General features: G+C 56.5%; 9 protein-coding genes across 9 annotated transcripts; 5 read left to right on the top strand and 4 right to left on the bottom strand.

Annotated features, from left to right (window-relative positions):
- Window positions 1-606: 606 nt before the first annotated feature.
- DL89DRAFT_290736 (uncharacterized protein) lies at window positions 607-2,047 on the top strand (the record flags this gene model as incomplete). Its single annotated transcript, XM_040890120.1, has 5 exons — window positions 607-909; window positions 943-1,101; window positions 1,272-1,483; window positions 1,545-1,787; window positions 1,834-2,047. The coding sequence occupies 5 exons, from the start codon at window positions 607-609 to the stop codon at window positions 2,045-2,047; spliced, it is 1,131 nt and encodes a 376-aa protein (XP_040746282.1).
- Window positions 2,048-2,193: 146 nt separating this feature from the next.
- On the top strand, window positions 2,194-3,648 carry DL89DRAFT_290735 (uncharacterized protein; the record flags this gene model as incomplete). The annotated part of the gene is made up of 5 exons (XM_040890119.1): window positions 2,194-2,421; window positions 2,501-2,647; window positions 2,721-2,788; window positions 2,819-2,941; window positions 2,994-3,648. The coding sequence occupies 5 exons, from the start codon at window positions 2,194-2,196 to the stop codon at window positions 3,646-3,648; spliced, it is 1,221 nt and encodes a 406-aa protein (XP_040746281.1).
- Window positions 3,649-4,222: 574 nt separating this feature from the next.
- DL89DRAFT_290734 (uncharacterized protein) lies at window positions 4,223-4,979 on the bottom strand (the record flags this gene model as incomplete). Its single annotated transcript, XM_040890118.1, has 2 exons — window positions 4,223-4,782; window positions 4,811-4,979. 2 exons carry the CDS (start codon window positions 4,977-4,979, stop codon window positions 4,223-4,225), a joined length of 729 nt encoding a protein of 242 aa, XP_040746280.1.
- Window positions 4,980-5,454: 475 nt separating this feature from the next.
- Window positions 5,455-8,704, bottom strand: DL89DRAFT_290733 (uncharacterized protein; the record flags this gene model as incomplete). The annotated part of the gene is made up of 11 exons (XM_040890117.1): window positions 5,455-5,589; window positions 5,615-6,411; window positions 6,464-6,864; window positions 6,908-7,086; window positions 7,130-7,195; window positions 7,245-7,490; window positions 7,537-7,580; window positions 7,746-7,896; window positions 7,935-8,342; window positions 8,423-8,538; window positions 8,632-8,704. 11 exons carry the CDS (start codon window positions 8,702-8,704, stop codon window positions 5,455-5,457), a joined length of 2,616 nt encoding a protein of 871 aa, XP_040746279.1.
- Window positions 8,705-8,982: 278 nt separating this feature from the next.
- On the bottom strand, window positions 8,983-10,191 carry DL89DRAFT_274030 (ribosomal protein S4e; the record flags this gene model as incomplete). The annotated part of the gene is made up of 2 exons (XM_040889132.1): window positions 8,983-9,771; window positions 10,189-10,191. The coding sequence occupies 2 exons, from the start codon at window positions 10,189-10,191 to the stop codon at window positions 8,983-8,985; spliced, it is 792 nt and encodes a 263-aa protein (XP_040746278.1).
- Window positions 10,192-10,693: 502 nt separating this feature from the next.
- On the top strand, window positions 10,694-11,736 carry DL89DRAFT_274029 (uncharacterized protein; the record flags this gene model as incomplete). Its single annotated transcript, XM_040889131.1, has 2 exons — window positions 10,694-10,759; window positions 10,960-11,736. 2 exons carry the CDS (start codon window positions 10,694-10,696, stop codon window positions 11,734-11,736), a joined length of 843 nt encoding a protein of 280 aa, XP_040746277.1.
- Window positions 11,737-12,458: 722 nt separating this feature from the next.
- DL89DRAFT_220493 (pyruvate dehydrogenase) lies at window positions 12,459-13,898 on the top strand (the record flags this gene model as incomplete). Its single annotated transcript, XM_040884455.1, has 1 exon — window positions 12,459-13,898. The coding sequence occupies one exon, from the start codon at window positions 12,459-12,461 to the stop codon at window positions 13,896-13,898; it is 1,440 nt and encodes a 479-aa protein (XP_040746276.1).
- A 239-nt stretch (window positions 13,899-14,137) lies between these two features.
- Window positions 14,138-17,362, top strand: DL89DRAFT_290729 (alpha/beta-hydrolase; the record flags this gene model as incomplete). The annotated part of the gene is made up of 5 exons (XM_040890116.1): window positions 14,138-14,392; window positions 15,336-15,377; window positions 15,409-15,435; window positions 15,473-17,263; window positions 17,336-17,362. 5 exons carry the CDS (start codon window positions 14,138-14,140, stop codon window positions 17,360-17,362), a joined length of 2,142 nt encoding a protein of 713 aa, XP_040746275.1.
- Window positions 17,363-18,731: 1,369 nt separating this feature from the next.
- On the bottom strand, window positions 18,732-18,944 carry DL89DRAFT_220968 (uncharacterized protein; the record flags this gene model as incomplete). The annotated part of the gene is made up of 1 exon (XM_040884484.1): window positions 18,732-18,944. A coding segment is annotated over one exon (213 nt), but the record flags the coding sequence as incomplete, so codon positions are not given.
- Window positions 18,945-23,958: the final 5,014 nt, after the last annotated feature.

Raw genomic sequence — 23,958 nt, 5'->3', positions numbered from 1 at the left:
GGTTAAGCTCGAGGAATGAAGTATAGATGTCGATATCATCCGAACTGTCGCAGGCGAATACTGTTGCGATATATGTCGACAATCCGGAGTAGAATATATGGTCTCAGTGCTGTCCAATTTGCCATTAGTGTGAAAAGCGAGGTTTGTGAAGAGGAGTAGAGAAGAAATACAGCTTCGGGCGATAATTAACTGCCAAGTCACACTTTTCACACGTATCCATCATTGTCATCATTTCCCTAGTCCTACTCTACCATCCACAATACTCGATCTCACTCGTTTACACGGGTCGCATAAATTTAATATGCAACCAGGAATGGCTGGCATCAATCAAGATGTATAATACTGGACCATGTCTTTACAGTGGTAGGTTGCAGTCATGCAGGACAGGTTGTAAACTCAGACATCAGGATAATTCTCGGCACCGACACGCAGCTCTGCCGATCGCCAGGGCGCCTCTTCCGCAGCGAACAAACATGCAAGTGCGGATATACAACTGATTACGCAATGTTCCCATCCTTATCAACCAGTGGAAGCTGTATAAATAATAGGCAGCGTCCTTTATATCATGGAACCAAGGAACATTAGCTTTCTGCATCACTCGATACCATGGAAGAATTCCGCCAAACAGTCGAATCCCAAGTTGTTTCTCTTTCCGCCCTAGATTCGTATGCGTCGGTGATCAATACGCAAGTCATCCTGTTCTACGAAAATGAAAGCGCAACTCCTGACTTTATGCCAGCTCACCAGCTCAAGGAAGGATTTTACAAGACACTAAAACAGTTCCCTACGCTTGCCGGATATTTTCGCCAGAAGCCGGATAATGGGCTCGAGATTGTGATTGACAAAGACGATCTCAACCTTCCCGAGTACCGAGAGTCCACATCAGACATCCACTTCGACAGTCTCGATGTGGCTAAATTTAACCCAAGTGTCTGGCCAGAGGGGCTAATGAGCGCCGGCGTAGTCCCGATTCCCAGTAGTTCCAGTGATAGGATTAAGCTCGCAAATGTGCATATAGTTCGACTGAAGGATAACAGCGGCGTTGCCATGTTTATCAGCATCATCCACGCCATTGGCGACGGCACAGGGTTCTACGTATTCGTCAATCCGCTGGGCCGAAGAAACACGCTGCCTTCACAACGGGGAAAGCTGTGTCTGTTGCCAATTATTGCATGGACCGCTCAGCTATTCAAGCGAGCCTTCCTGATACCCGGAAGCCATTGAATGCAGCTACAAAACTGGCATTTACAGAGCCGTTTCGTATGGCTGAGTGGATGGCATGGCTGTCGCTGAACACACGCAATAAGCTAATGGACAGGGTCATTACTGGGGCTGGGTGGCAAGGCAGCCTGTACAAGATCAACCGAGCCAAGCTTGATTCGCTTCGCACTGAAGTCTCAAAGCATATTCCGGATGGAGAGCGCATCTCCAACAACGATGTCCTTTCGGCACTGATTGCGAAGACCCTGGCTCAGTCGGAGCAGTCAGCTGCAACCCATCTATCAGGCGCCGTGTCCTGGCTACTGGGCAAGCAAAGCATGCAGAAGGTTTCCTATCGCCTGCGACAGCCGCATGCGTCTCGGGATATCGCACTTGAACTACGTGGGTAACGCCCAGTTCCTTCCTGCGTTTTCCGTACCCATCGAGCAATCCGAGTCGCCAACAACGCCTGGCTCGCTGGCCGAGATTGCACGCCTGGTGCGGGAGGTAGTCAATTCGGCCGACGCTGAGCACATCGCGTCGTACTTCGACACGCTCTACAATGAACCATCGTCGTATACGCGGCCGTTCATTGCGAGCACACTGTTTAAGAGCACCGGTAACAATAACAAGCCAGTCGCGGTTCGGGCTGTACAGCGCGGACTTCGGTCGTGGAGCGCCGGCATTTGCCACAACGCGGCCGAACCGCGTTGCTGAGGCGGTTTCGATTCTGCCCGACCGTCCACCAAGCAAGGACTTGTATGTCAGCTTCACCAACACAGCGCAGATGCTGGAGCTGATCCGGACCAACAAGTTTTGGAGCGACTTTGCAGAGTTTGTTTACTGAACTCATTTGCTGGTGCAGTGATGTTTTCGCAATTTCTATATTTGGTGAGTGCTGCTGATTCCTGCATAGTGTAAGGTTGTCAATCGCACAGCCGAAAAAAGTAACGCCAGGTTCTTTGCCTCAGCTATTTTTTTATAATACTTACAATGGACGATTTTGTCTCTTCGGTACAGTCGCAGGTGTATGGGCTGTCGACGCGCGATGCGTTCCCGTCGTACATCAATCTCCAGTATGTGTTTTTCTACAGAAACACCAACAACACCAAGGATTTTATGGACGCCAATACTCTGCAGCGTGCGTTCTACAAGACACTGGAGCAGTTTCCGATCCTTGTCGGCCACTACCGACAGCGCAGCGACCGCGGGTTGAGCATTGTGGTTGACAAGGACAACCTGAACATGCCGTATTACCTACGATTCAACAGACGGCACCGTCCACTACGAAGATCTGAAGGCGCGCAAGTTCCATCGCGACGCGTGGCCCAAGGATCTGATGACAGCGCACGTAATGGCACTGCCAGTCAAGGGGACGAAGCAGCTGCGGCTCAGCCATGTGAATATCGTGCGGCTCAAAGACAACAGCGGGGTAGCCCTGTATCTGGTCTCTCAGCCATGGTGTCGTAGATGGCAGCAGCTACTTCCAATTCGCCCACCGCTGGGCAGCCGTTGCACAGGCGATGTCCCGCAGTGAGCCGATCCCCACGGCCACGTTCACCATTGGCGCGTCAAAACTGCACCAGGGGTTTCCAAAAGGCCGCGCATCCTTGGACAGGCTGCTTCGTGAGTACTTTAGCAAGGAGAACTTTGCATCGAAATTGCTGGCGTGGCTGGCGCCGCACACACGTGCCCGGTTGCTGAGCTTCGCCACGCGGCAGGTCAAGATCACAGGCGGGCTGTTCCGCGTACCCAGGAAAAACATTGAGCAACTTCGCCAGCAGATGATTGAGATTGCACCGCCGGGCACGCACATATCGGAACAACGACGTAATCACTGCCATCATAGCCAAGGTGAACGCCCAGGTGGTTAGCAGGATCACGAAGAAATCGTCGAATATCGGCGACGCAGTGCTCAGTAAGCTGCGCAAAGGGCAGGAGGTGCGGCTGGTCACTGTTGCATGCGATATCCGGCACCGCCTCGGCCTGAGTGCTGCAGATCTTATCGGCAACGGGCAGTTTTTGCCTACGCTTCAGATCCCGAATGCGCAGGCAGAGTCGCCGATCACCCCCGAGACGCTGTGCGAAATTGCTGTGATGGTTCGGCAGGCAGTTGATGCGGCAACGCCTGAGCGCATTGCAGAGTTCATTGAGGAGGGAGACAGACATCCAGGCGGGTTTACATGCCCAATTGCCAATAGCTCGTCGCTGGGATCAAGCATTGGCGTGTCGAACCAGACGCGCTTTGGAGTGTACGAGACCGACTTTGGATACGGCATACCAGAGTTCGCTCTGATTGACCCGGAGCTGGGGCCGGGTCTGGTCTCGATCCTGCCGGCATGTCCGCCCAGCACCGACTACTACATCAACATATCTAACCTAACCACGATCATCGACGGGCTCAATCGGAACGAGTTCTGGACCGGCATCTCAGAGCGCATATTCTGAAGTGCTTTGTGTATCCTCACTGGTGGGCAAGCTGGCAAGCGTAGCACAGGCAGATGTTAGAAAACACTGCCTAAATGTTTGCACGCCTTTTGCGATCAGCAGATTGGTGAGCACGAGGCATGTTTCATGCGTGCAACGTCTGTGCGCGAGCAAACATTACGGGGGACGCTGGTATAAAGGCAGGCTGGGATGGCGGGCGAGGCTATGCAAGGACTTGCTAGTCTTTGGAATTCCGCTTACAAGATCTTCCTTCTCTCCTTACGTCTGCCGGTCTCTTCCCCCTCTTCCTTCATGTCCGCCCACCCCTTTTAATGACCCTCCCACTCCCTGAATGTAGCTGAAAACCAAACAAGCTAGTCCTTACCGCTTACGACCTCTACTACAAAGCCCCGACTCTACGAACAAAAATCGCAGCTCTGAGCATAAACCCGCTATTTTGTGCTCAAACGAACCACACTAAAACCACCTACCCGCATTTAACGACCCGACTCTCTATCCTCCCGCCTACTTACGTAATGCCAATTTTGAGAAATAAGGATGTTTTAAAATAAAATGTAAAAAACACAAAGCATTTTCAGTAGGCAGTGCTGCGGTGGCTCGTCCGGCCGCTCTTTCGGCGGCGGCGTCTCGAGTCCTCCTCCTCCTCCCTACTGCGCTCATTCTTGGCCATGATGGCCAGAATCTGGACAAACAAGCGTACCAAGTCATTGAAAAACACCAGGGCATGTGCCACCGGATCCAGGTCACCGAGCCGCGCCTCATCGAGCATCAGCTGCGTATGCAGCACCACGTACACGCAAGTGCTGGCCAGCGCCAAGTACATCTCAGCGGTCAGAAGCAGCCGGGTCGGGAAGAAGAAATTCACCAGACTGACCCACGCCACCGAGCCCAAAGCAAATGCCACCACACCGATCATGTAAATGACCTGGCGGCGAGTCGACATCACAACGCCCAGAGCAAACGACGCAAACAGCACGGCAGCCGACCCCATGGCGCCGTACAGAATTCCAGGGTTGTGATACAGGAATTCCGAGCACAGCGGCATCAGCAGGGCGCCGGTCATGTAGCCCGACGTCCACAGCAAGGTGCGACGCAGTGTCAGGTTGTCCTTTGTCGGTCGCATAAGCAGAATGGCTAGCGAGGATAGCACGGTCACTGAGACAGGCCAGTAATGGATGGATGAAGTTGGTGTGCAAGGACACGTATGTGCCCATGATGGCCGAGGCCACGGTCGATGCCAGTGTCAGGTAGACGTCCAGAACCTGGCGCTGTGTCTTTGGCGGCAGGTCGGATATCTGCGCGTACGACCTGAACAGCGTCTCTGCGTCCATTGTTAATTTAGGAAAAGGGAATAATTAGAAAAGCGATAGGAAATACGTGGAGGAAAGCAAAATAATTGCAGAGTAAAGGAGGCAGACTTTGTTGATATAGGAATCTCGACTCCCAAACTAGGCCGATGGCGGATGTTCTTTTGCACGTGATTGCGCTACGTTGCGGTTTTTTATTCGGGTCAATGGAGCTTACTGCGCTCAGTGCACGCAGAATGCCAGTAGGATGGTGAGGGGAATATACAAAGGGGTGTAGATGTAGAGTCGTTATGTGATATTGCAAGGGAGGGGGTGCGAGACGACAAGGTGCCTCGGCAGCCTTTATATTTCACCAGCATGTCGATCCCTCCCATGCCCAGGCATCCCGGTTTGTGGCCAGTGCTGAGCAAGCAAACGACGTGGAAGATTATTAGCATCCCCCAACCAAGCCCTGATGCTGCGGATGCTGATTGCACCGGGTTTGTGTGCTGGCACATAGTCATTGCGGGAGGTGGAACAGGTGCCGCATAACCGGGCGGCCGTGGGGGCAGTTCCACGGGTGGTCCAGGCCGCTCAGGTTGGCCACGATCCGTCGCATCTGTGCAGAGCTCAGGGGGTCGCCAATCATGACGGACTTGCGGCAGGCGCGCGAGGCAAACATGCGGCGAGGCGCGCTCGCACCGTGGCTGCGGGTCGGCCGAGAGCCGAGCGATGAGCTCGCGCAAATCCGCCTCGCTAAACATGGTCTGGTCAATAACCGGCTGGCTGACCATGCTCAGGCGCCGGCCCGGCACCGCCTGCTCGTCCACCGAAAGGCCAAAGCCGTTGCGCTCAAGCACATGGAGATTCTGCATGGCCACGGCCTCGTCGACAATGTTGAGCTCCAGTACGTGGGGCCGGATCAGCGGCTGCGAGGCGATGCGCGCAGTCGATTGGAGTGTCTCGAAATTGTACTTTTCGTCAGAGGCGTGCTGGTCGATGATGAACAGGTCGTCGCGGAACCGCGCGATGATGAAACCCAGGTTGAACTGCCCGAGAACCTGCATCTGGGCGAAATCCGATTTGCGGATCAGCCGCGACAGCGACGCACGCGCCTCGGCATCGCTCAAATGCACGCCCGAGGCAGTCTCTGGAGTGCTGGGCGGTTCGGGGATGCTGGCGGATTGCTGGCGCTGCTGCATCCGCGCCGACACTTTCGACCAGTCGTAGGAGATGTCGCGCAGGCGGTTGCGGCAGGCGCCGATGACCATGGTTGCGGGCTTCTTGGCCGGCTGGCGCTTGGGCACAGCTGGCGGGGCGCTGGCGGTGGGCGTGGCGAGCAGTGATGAGCTCTCGAGTGGAATGGATGATGGCGCATGGACAAGTGCGGGTGGCTGCGCTGGCTTTGTAACCATGACGACGCTGGGTGAGACTCGAGTCTTGAGTGGCGGGGCCTCAAAGTCGTCGCTGCTGCGGACTACTGCAGGCGGGGCAGCGGCAAGCCGGTGGGACCACTGGCAGTTCACCACTGTCCATCTGCTCGGCCGGGCGCTTGGTCCCGGCGCCACCCAGCAAGACTTGGACCTTCTTATGCACTGCAAACTCGGACTCCTTCGGCTCCAGCGCCTCCCCCACCGCCTCCCTGAGCGCCCTTAGCACCACGTCCTCGTGGCGTAGCAGAATCGTGCGCTTGTCGGGCGTCAAGTTGACATCGACGGTGTCCTGGTTGACGCCGACCATAATGGCAAACACCGGGTACCTGGCCGGGCACTTGCCGCGGAACAACTCGTTGACCAGGCGCTTGGCGCGCATGAACTCGCACGGCCGCCCGTTGACAAAAAAGTACTGCTTATCCGATGCGCTGCGTCCAGCCTCGGGCAATGCCCGGGAGACATGCCCGCCTACAGTCACATCAAGGCCCTTCGATCGTCTGCGTGAAGGAGATCTCGGCCAACAGCGGCCGCTGCTGCGACCCAAACACCGCCGAGAGCCGGCCCAGCAGCGAGCTTTGCGCGGCCGTGCGCACAGCCACCGACGCGCTGCCCTTGGTCTGGTTGGACAGAACCAGCCGCGCATTGCTGATGATCGCGTACTGCTCCACAAGCCCCACCAGCTTCAGGTATTCGCGCCTGGCGTGCCGCTGCAGCTCCTGCTGCCGCACCGGCCACCGCCCAAACAGATTTCGTCAGCACCACCGTCGTCCCGTGGGAGCGGGCGACCGGCGAGGATGATGCGAGGGCGCCGGCCATGTCGTATGTCAGCTGGACGCCCATGGGGTCGCTTTCGCGCGTGCTGGTGGTTATAGCTGACCGTGGCCACGGCGCACAGCGAGCTCAGGGCCTCGCCGCGGAACCCAAAGGTGGTGATTGTGGAGAGGTCGGTGAAGCTGCGGATCTTGGACGTCCAGTGCTTGCGGCACACCGTGGCATGTGCCGCCGATGCGATGCCGCTGCCGTTGTCTATCACCGTGATGGACGTCAGCCCGTTGTCCTTGAGGCGGATCTCCACCGACGTCGCGCCTGAATCCAGGCTGTTTTCCAGCAGCTCCTTCACTGCCTGTCGCCAGATCGACGATCACCTGCCCGGAGCACAGCCGGTGGACTGTGTCCTTGCCGATCGGCAGCATTTCGCCACTGCCTCCTGCCACTGTATCTGTAGACATGCCAACACAAGAAATACTGTTTAGATGGGTGCTTTATGAGAGCGAAAGAAGAACTAGTCCCCGCGGCCGCAGCAAATCCCCTCGGCAAGCGACCTAAACTCCAGATCAGGAGCCCACGTTATGGTGTCTATCGGGCTAGTTCGCAGTACTCGTCAGCTCGCTGCCGATCCGGTAGTTGGCAATCTTCTCCCAATCAACCTTGTTGCGCGTCACCGGCAGCGTCCGCCGCAGGCCCCTGAACGTCTTCTCCGCCAGCTGCCGGAACCCGTCATTGATGCCGCGCTGGAAGTCGCCCTCCAGCTCGCCAATCCTTCTTCACCACCTGCTCTGCCCTGGACGTCCGCGGTGAACTCGGCCTGCGTGTCCAGCTGCACATTCCCGTCCTCGAAGTAATGCACCGTCACCTTCGCCGACCCGTTCAGCTGCCCCGTCTCCGCACTGAACGACCACACCGCCCGCCACGACCCGTTCCAGAAGTTCCCCGGCGAGAACCGGTTGCTCACAATGCACAGCACCAGCTGCCCCTCGTGCGAGAACACCGTGCCCGCGCCCTCCGGGTAGTGCGCCAAAACATATGCGTCCAGCGCCGTCTGCAGCTGCGCCCGCTGCTCCTCGTTCGCCCCCGCCGCTGCTGCTTCCTGCGCATCGTGAGCCACGCGACGCACATGGTCGAATGCAAACTCCTGCTGCGTGTTCGGGCACAGGTACCGCCCGTCCTCCAGCTTGTTGTACGGCGTCAGCAGCACCTACCAGGCATATTTGGCAAAAACAAATTCAGCAAACCTTCCTTGCATTGCCAGATCCTCACTTTGTCTTGCCTCCTTACCTTGCTCTCCGTCTCCGGCACCTCCACCACCAAAAAGTGCTGCATGTTGCTCTCTGCCAGCACCGGCTCGATGTGCTCCTGCAGCGCCTCGTCGTCGTTGACGATGCCGCGAATGTCTATGAAGAACAGAAATCCTGGCCCAGATGAGCGAAAGGTTGCAAGGGTCCGTGCCAGCAATAGTAAGCTTTCAAGCGCCCTGTGGCCCTTACCGTTGAACACGTCGTCCACCTCGCCCGGCGGGCTGTGCAAAAGAAGCTTGGCTGCCTTCTCAACAATGCTCATTGTGCAGGGAAAAAGTCGAAAATGTGTAGTGTAAATAAATGTGCGTGTAATTCAAATGCAATCAACAGCGGAAACGGAAAAAGCGGCGCTTTCATCACGGCACTCTGGAGCCTCTTTTCTCCTGGGCGCAGACACCCCTGGATCTCGCAAGGACGCTCCTCCCCGCCGCCAGCATGTAGAAGAAAACAAAGCACATTTGCTCGGGGCGGTAAATTTTTAAGAAACTGTGGGCAAGCCTTCCTACCAAAACATAAAAGCTGTATGATAAAAGGAGACTCTTAGGCAGAGGCAGCAGCCAGCTCGCGACGGCGGTCGCGCTCCTCGGCAATGGTGAGCTTGACACCCTTGTCCTTGGGCAGCGAGATCCACGGCTTGTTGCCGTCACCGATCACGAACACGTTCGTCTGGCGGGTAGCGAACGAGCGGTCCAGGGCGTCCTTGACGTGGACGATGTCGAAGCCGCCGTGGTGGCGCTCGCGGTGGGTGATGATACCAACACGGCCCATGTTACGGCCGCCGGTGACCATCGCGACGTTGCCAACCTCGAACTTGATGAAGTCGACGATCTTGCCGGTCTCCAGGTCGATCTTGACGGTGTCGTTGACCTTGATCAGAGGGTCGGGGAAGCGGACGGTGCGGCCATCGTGGGTGACGATGAACGGAACGGCGCCCTGGCCCAGCTGGCAGCGGCGGACCTTGCCCAGCTTGAACTTGGCCTCCTCATCGGTGATGCGGTGGACAGTGAAGCGGCCCTTGATGTCGTAGATCAGGCGGAAGTTCTCGCCAGTCTTCTCGATCGAGATGACGTCCAGGAAGCCGGTCGGGTAGGTGGTGTCGGTGCGAACCTTACCGTCAACCTTGACCAGGCGCTGCATGAGGATGCTCTGGACCTCACGGCCGTTCAGGGCGTACTTCAAGCGGTTACGCAGGAAGACAACCAGGGGCAGGCACTCGCGCTGCTTGTGCGGGCCAGCCGAGGGCTTCGGGGCGTAAGTGCCAGTCAGCTTGTCCAGCATCCAGTGTTTCGGAGCGTTAAGACGCTTCATATGCTTCTTGGGACCGCGAGCCTAAAGGTAGACAAAACCAATCAAGCAGAATAGCCACCACGGCAAAGTTAGCACAGTGCAGTCGTCTTCAGAAAGCAAACCGGGTTTTTTGTATGTGGCAATATAGAGCGGCAACGCTGCCCTTGCTGTCTGTCGAGGGGAGGGGGAGAGGACAGGTCTGTTTGCGACAAGAACAGAGTTCGCTCGCTGCAGAACCAACGCTCTGCCGAATGCGCTCTCGAATGCCTGTCGCAGCGCCGCTCTGCAAATGTCTGCCAAGCAATTCCGACAGGTCGAATCTGCGCGGCCAGCCGTCCAGCCCGATATTTCCCCTCGCGCGACAGCAACAATTTTTTACAGCTGGGCGTATCCATGCGATTTATCGGCGCATCCATCTCTGCCAGGCTCGGATTCGCTGCCAGTCCACCGGGAACATACCATGGTTCGTTTTTCTTCTGTTATAAGTTTGACAGAATAGGCGTCAGAAAAGAGAAAGTTTCGCTCTGTATAGGCGGCCAAATCACTGTATTGGCTTGGTGCGCTAAAAATTGCCTGTGCCTGCAAAGGGGCTAAAGGACAAATCGGCTGATTGCGGTGGCGCACAGTAATTGCTGATTGCAGAGATCGATCAGTGCTTGTGATTTGGATCACCCTCTCGGATTCGCTGGGCTGGTTTTATTGGCCCTTGTGGGAGTTCGAACGTGACCAGTGTCTCTGGTATCTGGGTTGACTTGAGACTGGCCCGCCACACAGGAAGCCGAGGGCTATTTCTAAATGTTCGCGCTGCCCCTTTGCAGCGGCGTCCTACGCTTTTTCTTTCTAGCCTCTCACCCTATCCTTCTTCTCTGTAACGCCCGCCCCTTCACCTATTACTGTACTTTTACCCTCTGGGTTCCCCGTTCCCTTTAGATATTCCTTACTCCAGCTGTTACGACCAAACGACATGGACGCGATGCAGCTTCTGCTTGTACTGGCTATGTTCGGTGTGGGCGCGGCAGTGGCGGTTTCGGTAAGCCAGCGGTGATATGGACGAGCAGTAGCGACCCCCAGACTAGTCCAGTGCCATCTAATTAACTGTTTCCCCCTGTGTGTTAGACCCTGGTGGTGCACTTCAAGAGCCCGCAGCCGCGGCCACGCAAAGAGAGCGAGAACTACTACGAGGGAATCGACGAGAAGCACGAGCGGCAGAAGCTGGGCTCCTTGGCCGAGGCAGCCTCGGTTGATCTGACCATTGTGGTGCCAGCATTCAACGAGGAGGAGCGGCTGCCGGTGCTGCTCAATGACATACACGAGTACGTGAGTGCGCGGCGCGCCGACGAGCCCAAGTTCTCGTTTGAGCTGATAATCATGGACGATGGCAGCCGGGACAAGACGTCGGAGGTGGCTCTGGAGTTTGCGCGCATGCACGGCATCAAGGAGATCAGGGTGGTGCGGCATGTAATCAACCGCGGCAAGGGCGGTGCGGTGACGCAGGGCGTGCTGAGCGCCAGGGGAGCGTACATTATCTTCTGCGATGCCGACGGAGCGACGCGGTTCAGCGACATCGACCCGCTGTGGCAGAAGGCCCGGGCCAGCGAGCGCCAGGGCCTGGCAATCGCCATCGGCTCGCGCAACAACCAGGCGCTGTCGGGCACCGTGGTGCAGCGCAGCCACGTGCGGGCGTTCCTGCAGTGGGGGTTCCACACATACGTGACGATCCTGGGCGTGCGCGGCGTGCGCGACACGCAGTGCGGGTTCAAGCTGTTTAGCCGCGGGGCTGCACGCCTGGTGTTCCCGAACATGCACGTGGAGCGCTTTATCTTCGACATTGAGATCCTGCTGCTGGCGCGCTACCAGAGCATCCCTGTGGTCGAGGTGCCGGTCAACTGGCATGAGGTCGCTGGCAGCAAGATGTCGATCGTCCGCGATTCGGTGCAGATGGCGCTCGATCTGCTGGCTGTGCGCCTCAACTATCTTCTTGGCTACTGGAAAATCAATACACACTAAGAAGAACGGTCTGGGCTCGGGTGGGCCGGTTCGCCAGGCTCGAGCCTTTTGAGCCGTGGATTTAAGCTCAACCCGCGGATAATACTGGCCAGTAGTCCCGAACCGGCGGTGTGCTGTGTGGATCCTTGGGGAACGTGCCGCATATCCTCCCCGAATTAAATTTTTACAACGCTGTTTGAAAAATACGCGCGCGTCCAGCAGGGCGCTGTTCCCAACCCCGAATACCTCCTCTCGCCCTGGTCGCACTTGCTCAAGCGCGCATTTGCCGTGACTGCCAATTATCCGCCGGTATTCTCCGCTCGGCTCTCAGAAAAAATTTTGTATGCTCAGCCTGCGAGCGCGGCGGATAAAATCCCACCTCTGGTGCGGGGGCGCTGTCCCGTACAGCCTAGGAATCAGAAAAACAACCGCACTCTGCTCCTCCACCCCCACCTCACGCCCCTCTTAAGCGACCCACTCTTGTCCGTTCGCAGCCACTCTTGCTTTCTTTCTCGTTATCTCTTTTTCCTTCTCTTTCAAATCTCACCTCAATTTCACAAAATGTCGGCTGTCACCAAGTCCTCGCAGGCTGCCCGTTTCCTGTCGCGCTCGTCGAAGCTGCTCACTCCTGTGACTGCTCGCATGGTCGCCCGCGCCTCTGCCCGCCACATCAGCACCACTCGGTAAGCATACACACAGCTCCTCTGTATTCTCACCCGCGCTCTGTGTTTGTCTTGGTACTGATGCATCTGTCCGCCTGTAGTGCTGTCAGCTCGGCCGCTGCCCTGCGCATCAGCAAGATCGCGTCTCCTGCCAGCGGCATCGCTCGCCAGTACAGCTCCAAGAGCTACCCCGACCACCAGCTGGTCGGCATGCCCGCGCTGTCCCCGACCATGACACAGGGTAACGTTGGCCAGTGGCAGAAGGCCGTCGGCGACCGTGTCGAGCCTGGAGATGTGCTTGTTGAGATCGAGACCGACAAGGCCCAGATGGACTTTGAGTTCCAGGAGGAGGGCTACCTGGCCAAGATCCTGGCCGAGACCGGCACCAAGGACCTGGCCATTGATTCGCCGCTGGCCATCATCGTCGAGAACGCCGAGGACGTCGCTGCCTTTGCCGATTTCTCGCTGTCGGAGGCCAAGGTCGAGACCCGCGCCGAGGAGGCCGCTGGTGCCGCCCCGGCCGCTGCTGCTGCCCCCGCTGCTGCTCCCGCCGCTGCTGCCCCGGCTGCTGCCGCATCCACATCGACTGCTGCCTCGGGCGAGCGCATCTTCGCCAGCCCTCTGGCCAAGACCCTGGCCAAGGAGAAGGGCATCGATCTTGCTCAGGTCAAGGGCTCCGGCCCGCGCGGCCGCATTGTCAAGGCCGACATTGAGAACTTCAAGGCGCCCGAGGTCGCCGCCCCGGCTGCCGCTGCTGCCGCCCCTGCCAAGGCTGCTGCTGCTGCTCCGGCCGCTGCTGCTCCGGCTGCCGCTGCCCCGGCCGCCGCTGGCTACACAGACATTCCTCTGACCAACATGCGCAAGGTCATTGCCGCGCGCCTGGGCGAGTCCAAGGCGACGATCCCGCACTACTACCTGCAGCAGTCGATCACCATGGACAACGTGAACAAGCTGCGCAAGTCGCTGAACACGGCGGCCAACGGCGCCTACAAGCTCTCGGTCAACGACTTTGTGATCAAGGCGGCGGCGGCAGCGCTCCGCGATGTGCCCGAGGTCAACAGCTCGTGGCAGGGAGAGTTCATCCGCCAGCACCACCACGCCGACATTGCCGTTGCCGCGGCCACCCCCGCCGGTCTGATCACCCCGATTGTCAAGGCCGTCGACGCCAAGGGCCTGAAGACCATCTCGGCCGATGTCAAGGACCTGGTGTCCCGCGCCCGCGCCAACAAGCTGATGCCCGAGGAGTTCCAGGGCGGCAGCTTCACTATCTCCAACCTGGGCATGTACGGCATCACCTCGTTCTCGGCCATCATTAACCCGCCCCACGCTGCCATCCTCAGCGTCGGCTCCACCGAGCAGCGCCTGGTCCTGGATGAGTCGTCCGAGAAGGGCTTCAAGACCGCCGAGGTCATGTCCGTCCAGCTCTCGGCTGACCACCGGGTCGTCGACGGCGCCACCGGTGCCCTGTTCCTGAAGGCCTTCAAGGGATACCTCGAGAACCCCCTGACTCTCATTCTCTAAATTCTCCAAACTCTCTTTCTCTAGACTACAAAAGTTGCCAACTTTTTTATTCCACAAACACCTTGCCAGGCGAGCGATGGAAAAAGGATCAGGGGCGAGGATTGCGCAGCATGACCCCTGCGTGTCTTGGCAATGCGAAAACAAAGCCTAAACCTCTCCTAAAAAGAAGCCTGTCCCAAGCACTTTTCTCTTGCTCGCTACTTTCTTTTTTGTTTTTTCACACTCATCTCTAATAAAGGATGGTTTCGGATCTCACGTCCAAGTTCAGCAGCAACTCATTCGATACTGCCGCCAAGGTCACCAGCGTCTTCGGCCCGCCCGAGCTGCTCGGCACTTCTCCCGACCACCTACAGTCACCGCCCGCAGTTGCCATGATGCCCGGTATTGCCATGGACAAGGCAGACGGCGGTACGCCATCGTTCTATGTCGGATATACGGGCGACGACAAGATCCTGTGGTTCAAGATCCAGCCCGACAGCAACGGAAACGAGCAGGTGGTGCAGAGCGGATGGAAGCCTCTGCACTGAATTTATAGGCACCATGCTTTTGTCAAATAAATGCACAGGTGTCTTGGATGGTAATGCTGCAGCGGCCTGTGTGAATACCAGTACTATCGATTATAGGGCCTCCGAAACCCCATTTCCTATGGCCATGTTTACTTTTCCGAAGGCCACATGTAATATGTATGTGGGTATACAGCCTACTCACCTTTGGACTCCTTCTACATACTTGCATATAATATAATTTCACATGAAGTACATATTGCGTGAAAATATAAAACAACATAATGTACAAAACAGTCGCAGGAGGCTGGTCACCAACACATTTCATACTTGGCATACCACAGTACATATATATCATATGAATATGGAATAGTAGTGATGGAAAGATACTGACGAACATTAGTGTTAATGTTACTATCTATTAAAGACATAATCTGTCATCCTGTGGACACAAACATATGCTTTTACGGGCTATCCGTGCAATTATCAGACGATCTGGCATGGCTACTATCCCTGTGAGGATTTGCATCTACCTACAAACCAGTGCGTGCTCTACACTGTCTACCGCGTCCTAATGTATGAGAATAATCGATATTGTAGCCGGCTACTTCAAGAATGGCCCGTTGAAATCGGCATTTGCCCCCCTCATCCAGACACATTCGATCGTAAAGCGCACTGCGGTTTGATTTTTCGTTTACATGCCTCATTTGTATAGAGCGGCCTTTTTGCTTCTAACTGGAAGGAGGTTGACCGCCTATTAAAAGCAACTGTCTATCATTAAAACACAACTCTCGGCACTTTATCGTTCCTGATAACTATTACCTAGATATTCTCTCACTCTTTTTTACTCTTCGTAATGCCTGATACTACAACTGTTCGCTATGGTAGCTGGGAAAGCCCGCTGTCTGCAGCTGATGTCGCGTCAACATCAAAGTACGTCTCTGAGATCCGTATCGACAAGGGCTCGCCCTCCCGCGTGTACTGGACCGACTCTCGCCCTATCTGAGGGCGGGCGCCGCACACTGTTCAGCCAGGTAGACCACTGACTTTGATGGAGCCACCATATGCGAGCTGACGCCCAACACCCAGTGGAATGTGAGGTCGCGTGTGCACAGGTACGGTGGCTCGCCCTATGCCGTTTATGATGGCCTCATTCTGTTCTGCAATGCAAGCGACTGCGGTCTATACCTATTTGATGCGAACTCTGCTCTGGCACCTCGCCGGATTGCTCAGCAGGATGACAGGCTGTGGTATGCCAACATGGTCATCCATCCGTCCAAGAAGTTTGCTGTTGCTGTGCGTGAGGACCACCGCAATGGCGACATTGGCGCCTTGGCTGTGCTGGTCGCCATTCCGCTGCCCAGCGACCTTGATGCCGACGAATTTAAGCCGACCGATGATGCTGTGCTTTTCAGCCAGAGCGACTTTGTGTCGAGCCCTGTGTTCAGCCCCTTGAACGACGAGATTGCATTCTATACTTGGAACCATCCGAACATGAACTGGGATGCGACTACCCTGCACCGTGCCACGCTCTCGTTTGACGCAAATGGGGTTGCCAACGGCCTTGATAACCTGGCAATTGTCGCTGAAGGCGAAGGTGACGTTCAGGAGAGCATCTACCAGCCGCGTTTTGACGATGCTGGCAGACTACATTTCCTTGTGGACCGCTCGGGTTTCTGGAATCCGTACTATGTTGACAGCGACGGCAAGACAAACCAGTCACTGGCTAAGTCGATGAAAGCTGATTTTGCAGTTGCTGAGTGGGAATTCGGCTTTTCTACATTCCAACCTGTACCTGGAAAGCCGGACGAAGTCGTAGTTCGCTATATCGCTGGCGGCAGAGCACACCTGTACCAATTGAATATCGTTCCACATGAGATGACCGAGTTGCCGACTCCCGAGTGGTCCGTCATGGATGCATTCCACTTTGGTGTTGACCCGAAATCCGGGTCTCAGATCCTCATGATGCTTGGTGGTAGGCCAAAAAGCACTGTCTCCCTCTTCACTTACTTCATGAACGATGCACCCGATGCCAAGCAGCTAGTATTCGGTGGCGCCAGTGTCACTATGCTCAGCGATGAGGATATTTCTATCCCATCGGAAATCGAATTCCCCACCCGTCTGCCACCATTTGACAACGACCAAGTTGGCCAAGGTGGGTCCGATGCAACGGCATTTGCCTATTTCTATCCACCGACTAACAAGAACTTTGCTGGGCCCGCTGGAGAACTGCCTCCTCTTCTTGTTCTCAGTCATGGTGGGCCGACCTTCCAAGCTGACCCGATCTATAATTCACAGATCCAGTTTTGGACCACACGCGGATTTGCTGTCGCCGATGTAAACTATGGTGGATCAACCGGTAAGGGCCGTGCCTACCGCGAGCGGCTTTATCCATGGTTTGGCATCGTTGATGTGCAAGACTGCTGCGCCGCAGCCCTCCACCTGGCAGAAACCGGCAAGGTTGACAGACAGCGTCTGACAATCATGGGAGAAAGCGCCGGTGGATTCTGCACATTGGCTGCGCTTACATTCCTCCCCGAGGTATTTGCTGCCGGTGCCAGTGTCTGCGGTATGAGCGACTTGGAGCTCTTTGCGCAGGAGACACACAAGTTTGAGGCACACTACATAGATAGGCTTGTTGGGCCATACCCAGAAGCACGGGACCGCATTGCTGCCTGGTCGCCTATCAATTCTGTGGACAGGCTGGAGTGTCCGACTGTGTTTTTCCATGGTGCCGATGACAAGATTGTGCCACCGAATCAGGCGACAGTGCTGGCTGAGGCACTGAAAGATAAGGGCGTCATGGTAGGGCATGTCGAGATTCCTGGCGAGGGGCATGGATTCAGGAAAGCAGAGAATATCGTGCTCGCACTTGAAGGGACAGCTGAATTTCTTCGGCAAGGTCCTGGGATTCACTCCTGCTGGCACATTCAGTCAATCGAGATCTTTAATGAGAAGTAAATGTTGCATTCCACACATGGCCTCTATTCTGCAAATAAAGTTGAACTATACTGTGTATCTTCCGTTGATTTTTATCATATTTAACCTTTAGCAAGTAGCCCATTTAGGAAAGTAGTGCCTGTATGTTAGCTGTCAGTTATCATCTGCAGTGCTACTCTGCTACGCTGTCCACCACTAGAATCATCACGATACATGTGGAGGATCATACCAGAATTGCAGGTTTCCATACAACGTCGCTGATAATAGCAAAGTAAAGCTATAGCCAGAGAGAGTTTTATATACACGTCTATTATACATTCTCATCCCCATAGCTTAAATCCATTTGAAGTGCTTTCCAGCGCTGCCATGAACAAGAGTAGCCATTCCTATTGATGTGATTTTTGAGGAATCTTTAGGACTCAACTCGGGCTATACTATACGTATTACTTTCTATAGCCGTCTCTGGCAATACACACCCTCTGTCGAAAATGAAGCCCGCTATATGTCAATATGTGAATCATAATGAGGTCATGCACCTTGCCTTTCTTCAAAGACCGGCTTTACATAATGATTTACACGGCCATATACAACCATACAGTCTGTTGGTACCTGAAGATCCTTTTTGAGATCTTAGCTTATATTAAAATTTTGAACTGATTTTAAGAATAAGGCGCAACTAACGAAATGGCGGGAAAAGATGGATAAGATGAATCGACTAACAGGCGACACTAAAGCATAAAAGACGATTAGAGTACAATGTTATAAAAAGGAACAAATAATAGGGTGACGGAAAGACATGTAGCTGATGAGGTGTCTAGGGAGAGGTGCGGTTGTTTGTTTCAGTGGTGGTGGGGTGCGCAGGCCCAACCTTTTTTAAACCACAGGCTTGTTACTCCTTGAAGCCAGCCTGAGGAGTAGCCGGGTTAAGAGTGCCAGTTGATGCAGTGCTGTGGCCGCCGTTCATGTTCATGGCGGCGGCGGCTGCAGCGGCTGCGGCAACCGACAGGTCACCTCCGTCCTCATGCGGGACACCCTGGATAGTGGCCTTGTTGGCAAGCATGTCGGTCAGCGCCATGTGCGATGACGACGTATTGGGCATCATCTGGATTGGCGATGCCGCGGTCGAGTGCTGGAGGTGATCGGGATGCCCCAGCGCATGGTGGTGCGCATGACCACCCATCGGCGAGTGCATGTCGAAGGACGATCCATGATTGACCATGCCGGTAGTCAGGGGTGGCAGCATGTGATGGCCGAGCGGGCCGCCCGACGACGGCGGTCCTTGCATCAGGCCGTTGGGCATGCTGGCGGCCAGCGGCGTAGTCGAGCCGCTGCTGTTGGCCGGGCTGTCCTCGTTGGAGCCGCCGCCCTGCTGCTGCTGCATGTTGGCAAACTTGGCGCGCTGGCGCTCGTGGATCCGCTGGTGGCGACGCAGGTTGCTCATGACCGAGAACCGCTTGCCGCAGCTGTCCCAGGTGCACTCATACGGCTTCTCGCCCGTGTGCGAGTGCATGTGCGTGGCAAGCGTCGACGGACGGGCAAACATCTTCTGGCACACAGTGCACAGGTAGCGCTTGCGCTGCGAGGTCGACGACTGGCCGTGCATGCCGACGCGGCCCACACCGCCCGACATTGACCGGGTCGGCGTTGGGGGAACGGCCATGCCGTTCTGCTGGCTGAGACTGGCTGACGATGGCATCGACGAGGCAAGGGGCGGAGGGTTCTGGAATAGCAGGCGACGTGGCCGAGGAGGACATGGCCATGTTGAACCGGCCCATCATCATCGGGTTGGTGGCAGCAGCGCCGTAGTGCTGGCCGCGCATGGTTGCCATGTACTGGCCCTGGTGGGGCGTGCGGTGAGTAGGCACTGCTGGCGGCAGCAGCAGCGGCCATGGGGTCGAAGGCGCCGTGCGGCGAGGTGGGCACAGCAAAGAACGAATTCGAGCGCTGGTAGTTACCGGCGGAGTCGATCGGCGGCAGGTGGATGCCGGCGTGGTCGGCCGGGTTCTGGGTGCCGTCAGCCGCAGTGGGCATGGCAGCATAGCCGTGGTAGGCAGCGGCAGGGTTGGTGTAGACGCCCTGGCCAAAGTCGTTCATGTACGTGCCGGTGGTATGGTCAAACGACACGGCGGCGGGGTCGTGGGAGAGACCGTTCTGCTGGGCTGCGTGTTGGGGCTGCTGTTGGGGATGGCTTGTTTGGTAGGGGTGAGCGGCATGCATATCGGCAAGGCCATTGGGCTGCTGCTGTTGCTGCTGTTGCTGGTGGTGGTGCGATGCAGGCGCGCCAGCTGGTGGTCGCTGTCGAGTGCTGGTTGTAGTAGTACTCAGCAGCCGGGTTGGCCGCGCCAAACGCGGAGTCTCCGCCCTCGAGCCCGGTCGCACCCATACCGGCGGAAATTGGAGACGTAAAATTGGCCGTCGAGTACCCGACAGCAGCAGCGGCACCCGGAACGGGAATAGCCGAGGCCTGCTGATAGGCGGCATATGTGCGCCAGCCATCGTTGGTCTGGGCAAACCCATGCGAGGCAGCCGAAAGTGGTGGCGTCGGCTGGGCACCCATTGCTGCAGCATCAGCACCGATTCCATTCAGCACGCCTGCGTGCGAGGGGTCGTTCTGCTGCTGCTGCTGCGCCTGCTGCTGCTGTTGCTGCTGCATGACCTTGACCAGCGGGGTGTCTGGCGGGCTGCTGGCAGCGGTGTCGGCGGGCTGCTGCGGGTGTGAGTACTGGTACTGCTGCTGCTGCTGCTGTTTTGTCGCATCATCGTTCGGGTATGAGGCGGGGCCCGACATGTAGCTGGCGCCGATGGGCTGGGCAGCCGTCGAGTAGGCATGCGACTCGGCTGGCCACGACGCAGCCACGGCCGTGCCACCTCCGCCTCCCAGGTTGTTCGGGTCGGGGGTAATAGGCACCTCCAGTGGCCTGGGGCTTTTGTACGTGATCGGCGGCGTTGGCGCTGTGTTGCATGTTGAGGGTAGGCGATGTTGTGTAGTTTTCAGCGTACGCGGCCATATGGGTGAGCTACTGTACGCGAGCGAGTGGAAGCTGGTTGTTTTGTGACAGCTCGCTGGTTGCCTTGTATAAATTGAAGAGGGCAGTTGCGCTGAGAGCCTGGGGGATAGGGAATAGAACAGAGAGAGAGAGAGAGCTTCGTGTGTGGAGGGTGCGAGAAGTGATAGCGCAGTAACAAAACAAGGGAATTGATCCGCACAAAAAACTTGTTCGCGTCCTTTTTGTGAGTGTTCCTGGTCCAAAGCCCGAGTGTTTACGCCGTTTTGTTGGTGTGCCTACAGTGAGAGTGCGTGCGAGTGGAGGGCAGCCTGCTGCTGGATTTAGCGCCAGTGGTCGTTACCGGTGGAGTGAACACACCACACGAGAGCACAAGGTGGACGCTCTCGAGCCAGTGGATTTGCACTTCTCAGCTAATGATAGGCGAAAAGTGAGTTGTACACAATCGCCAATCTTTCTCGGAACGCGCTCAAAAAAGTTGCATCACAATGCGCGAAGAGCTGAAAGGAGAGGGAAACCACAACAGGGGGCCCTGTCCAGGGCATCCAAGCGCCATCCCGGGCAATCGCGCGCTGTGGTGGATGTGCGGGGGACATGTCGAGGACATGTCGCGTGTGTCATTGAAAACGTACCTCGAGTGGGAGAAAGAGCAGAAATGTAGGGGTGCTTGTAGCAGGTGGGCCGGTGCTGTTCCTTGAGGAGAGGGCAGTGGTCTAAGAATTATTGTAATTACGCGTGCAAAATAGAAGGAGAAAAAGTGGATGGCGCTGGAGAGAAAGGTGCGGTGAGACGATTTGCAAGAAAAAGTAGTCTAGAGATTACACGATCCTCTTTAAGTATCTTCTGCCGTTCAGAAAAGTCGCACAGGCGCTGCTGGAGCTCATCCTGGTGTTCTGACGCCTTTGCAACTAGCAATCTCCACAAAAAAACACACTTAACACGGGGCAAACGGAGGTTTGCGTATTGAGAAAATTTGCTCGTTCATTCTCAAGGGGCGGACGGTGCACCCGCAGATGGGGTGGGTCGCAACCACCCCCGGGCAAGTCTCTCGCTCTGCACGAGAAGGCAAGCAGTTCCCATTTTGTTATTGTTTTTCGCTGACCACAGGTGCTTGCGGGGGGTTTAGGGAACTTTGGAAGCCATTTTAGGGTAGGGAAGCAAATCCGCATTTCCCGCTGCTATCGCTGTTGGCAGGCTCCAGGCGGACGCGAGTCTCGCAGCTGCCGCGGTCTGCCCGCGTTAATTGCCTGGGTGTCGCTGCAAAAACAAGTGTCGCAAATTTGCGATGGGCCGGCGCCTGGGGGTATTCTGGCCCAATGGGCAGTCACCGCTTGCTGAGTCGACCATGATTGGCCTTCCCGCCCACAGGAGGGGTGCGCAGAGGACGGGGCTGCTCGGCAACACAGGTTTTAATTATCAGTGGAGCATGGGATAGGATGGGGTTGACGCCTGTGGCCAAACAAGAGGGACGCTCTTTCGCTGTCCCACAGGAGCACCGGCAGCAGCAGCGGCGACTGTGACCCAGGGATATGAGGACCACGGCCCGAGGGCTGTGGACCGTCCCCGCCACTGCGGCAGGTGTGGCGATTGATTGATGTGGCAGTCTGGAGTTTGTGCGGGGGAGGCGTTGTAGCGCGAGTCCGATGCGACATAGGCTCGCGGCAAATGCGGGCGGATGGTCCATTAATTAACAATCAGCGTCGCTCCATGGGGCTGTCACTCGGGCCATCCCTCCTCTCACGCACGCACATACGCCTGCCGCTGTATTATTCGCACAGGGTACGCGCGCCCCTGAAAGTGCCACTCAGCCGCCGCCCTTTTCTCCCTTGGCAGGCCCGGCCTTCCCTTCTGGGGCTTCTGGGGCAGTAGTCAGCGCCGGTGCGCACAAGGGACGCCCCTGTGCCGGCCGACGAGGTGGGTGTTTTCGGGGAACGCGGACATGGGCAGCCCAGCACTCGTGCATAACAAGAAACAAGCCGGCTGCAAGCAGGAATCACTCCGTGCCGCTTTCTGCTCTTGCATATCTCTCAAGCGTGCATGGCAAATCATTGGATGGCGGCTACTCGTATCACATGGAGCAGCTCAGCCCAAAAATGCAATTGCCGTTGGTTTTTTGCTTTGCGACTGCATATCGCCTCCCCTCCTCGCCTGGCCAGCCTGCGTGGCCTGCGATAACTCAGCGACCCAGAGCGACATGCGACTCCGATTCGTAGCTGGGGCTTTATTCACAGATTTGTCGCTCCCCTTTTAATCCTCGGCCTGTTTGGGAGCGGGTCCTATGTGCTGATAGGGGCAGATGCCCTCGGGAAAACTTACACCACTGGGCGCATCTTCTGGCCAGAACGTTCCCTTTGCTTTTCGCACTTGCCTCTTCTGGCATCCCCCGTCCTCGTTTCCAGCTGTTATCGCCCTCGCATCTCACCGTGCTGCCAGCCCCGAGCGCTGGCCCAATGGCAAGGGACCGGCCCTCCAGGCGCACGGGGGACGGCCCGGCTGTTCCCATCGCGCAGGCTTGCACACTGCAGGCAGTCCATGCAGCATTGAAATGCGTCTGTTTACTTTTTGATGTGATGGCACAGGGCTTATGGCGCGGCGGGGCGTGGCCTTCTAAAAACGACAGATGGCTTGTTTGCGCGATGTCTTGGGGTCTAAGGATGTGCCGCGGCAATCATTATCGTTTATTCCTCGTGAGTCTACATGTTATTGAACGGATTTCGAAGGATCTGCCACGTAGCTACCGCGGTTGTGCCCGGCGATACAGAGTGATGGCCATCCCTCGCCAGCTCCAGAATCCTGGTAGTTTTTTTGGCAGCCGTTTCTCACATTGGGCTCGGTGCCTGGACGGATCCTCCTCACTCCGCCCGCTGCACCACTCAATTGCGGAGCGGACGGAGTGCCCGAAAACAAAAGCAGGTCTTCGCCGGAGGGCTTCCAGTCGCTGCCGGGGAATGGCGAGCGATGAATGAGCGCCAAGGGCGTTCGGACATTGTCACTTTGTGGTCGGTCAGCTGGGGTGGTCAGCGCATGCATCCTGCACTGCGGTGCCGCAAGGAGGGGGTGAGAAAGTGCAACGCTGCTTTTTTGGCATTTCGCCTGTTCACTGCAGCCCAGCCGGCAATCCTTTTGACACTGCCCCCCGCAGTGGCCACGATGTAAAGAACGCCCTCGGATTGTCGCTCCGTTCAGCGTCTGCCTTTGCGCTCTGCTCTTTGGGATGCCGGGGCCATAACGGGCAGGGTTGCCCGATTAGGCCTGCCAATTTATTGCTCTGTCGCACTATTGCTGCGAGCATTCTAGTCCCAATCGCTCTGCAGCGACATTTGAAAAGGTTGGGCCCGAAATGCGACATGGCAACTCTGTGCCAGCAATTTTTTATCCGCCAGCGGGACGCATGGCAAAAACCGCCGCTTTCTGCATGATGACAGGTCCACAATCAACATGCACATCTCGGAGATGGAGGTGTGTCCGATTTGCGGTGGTCATGCCTAGGTAAAAAAAAAAGGTGGATTGGACTCGGGTTCGGTGGGTATCAGAGATTTTTGGCGCTCAACTTCGGATTCACAGGCTGTTTGTCTATCTGTGGTGGGTGCGCGGGTTAAGGCCGATTATCGC

Source organism: Linderina pennispora (genome assembly GCF_002104995.1).
Source record: "Linderina pennispora strain ATCC 12442 chromosome Unknown DL89scaffold_2, whole genome shotgun sequence".
NCBI lineage: Eukaryota > Fungi > Kickxellomycota > Kickxellomycetes > Kickxellales > Kickxellaceae > Linderina > Linderina pennispora.
This window is presented reverse-complemented; position numbering and strand designations above follow the sequence as displayed.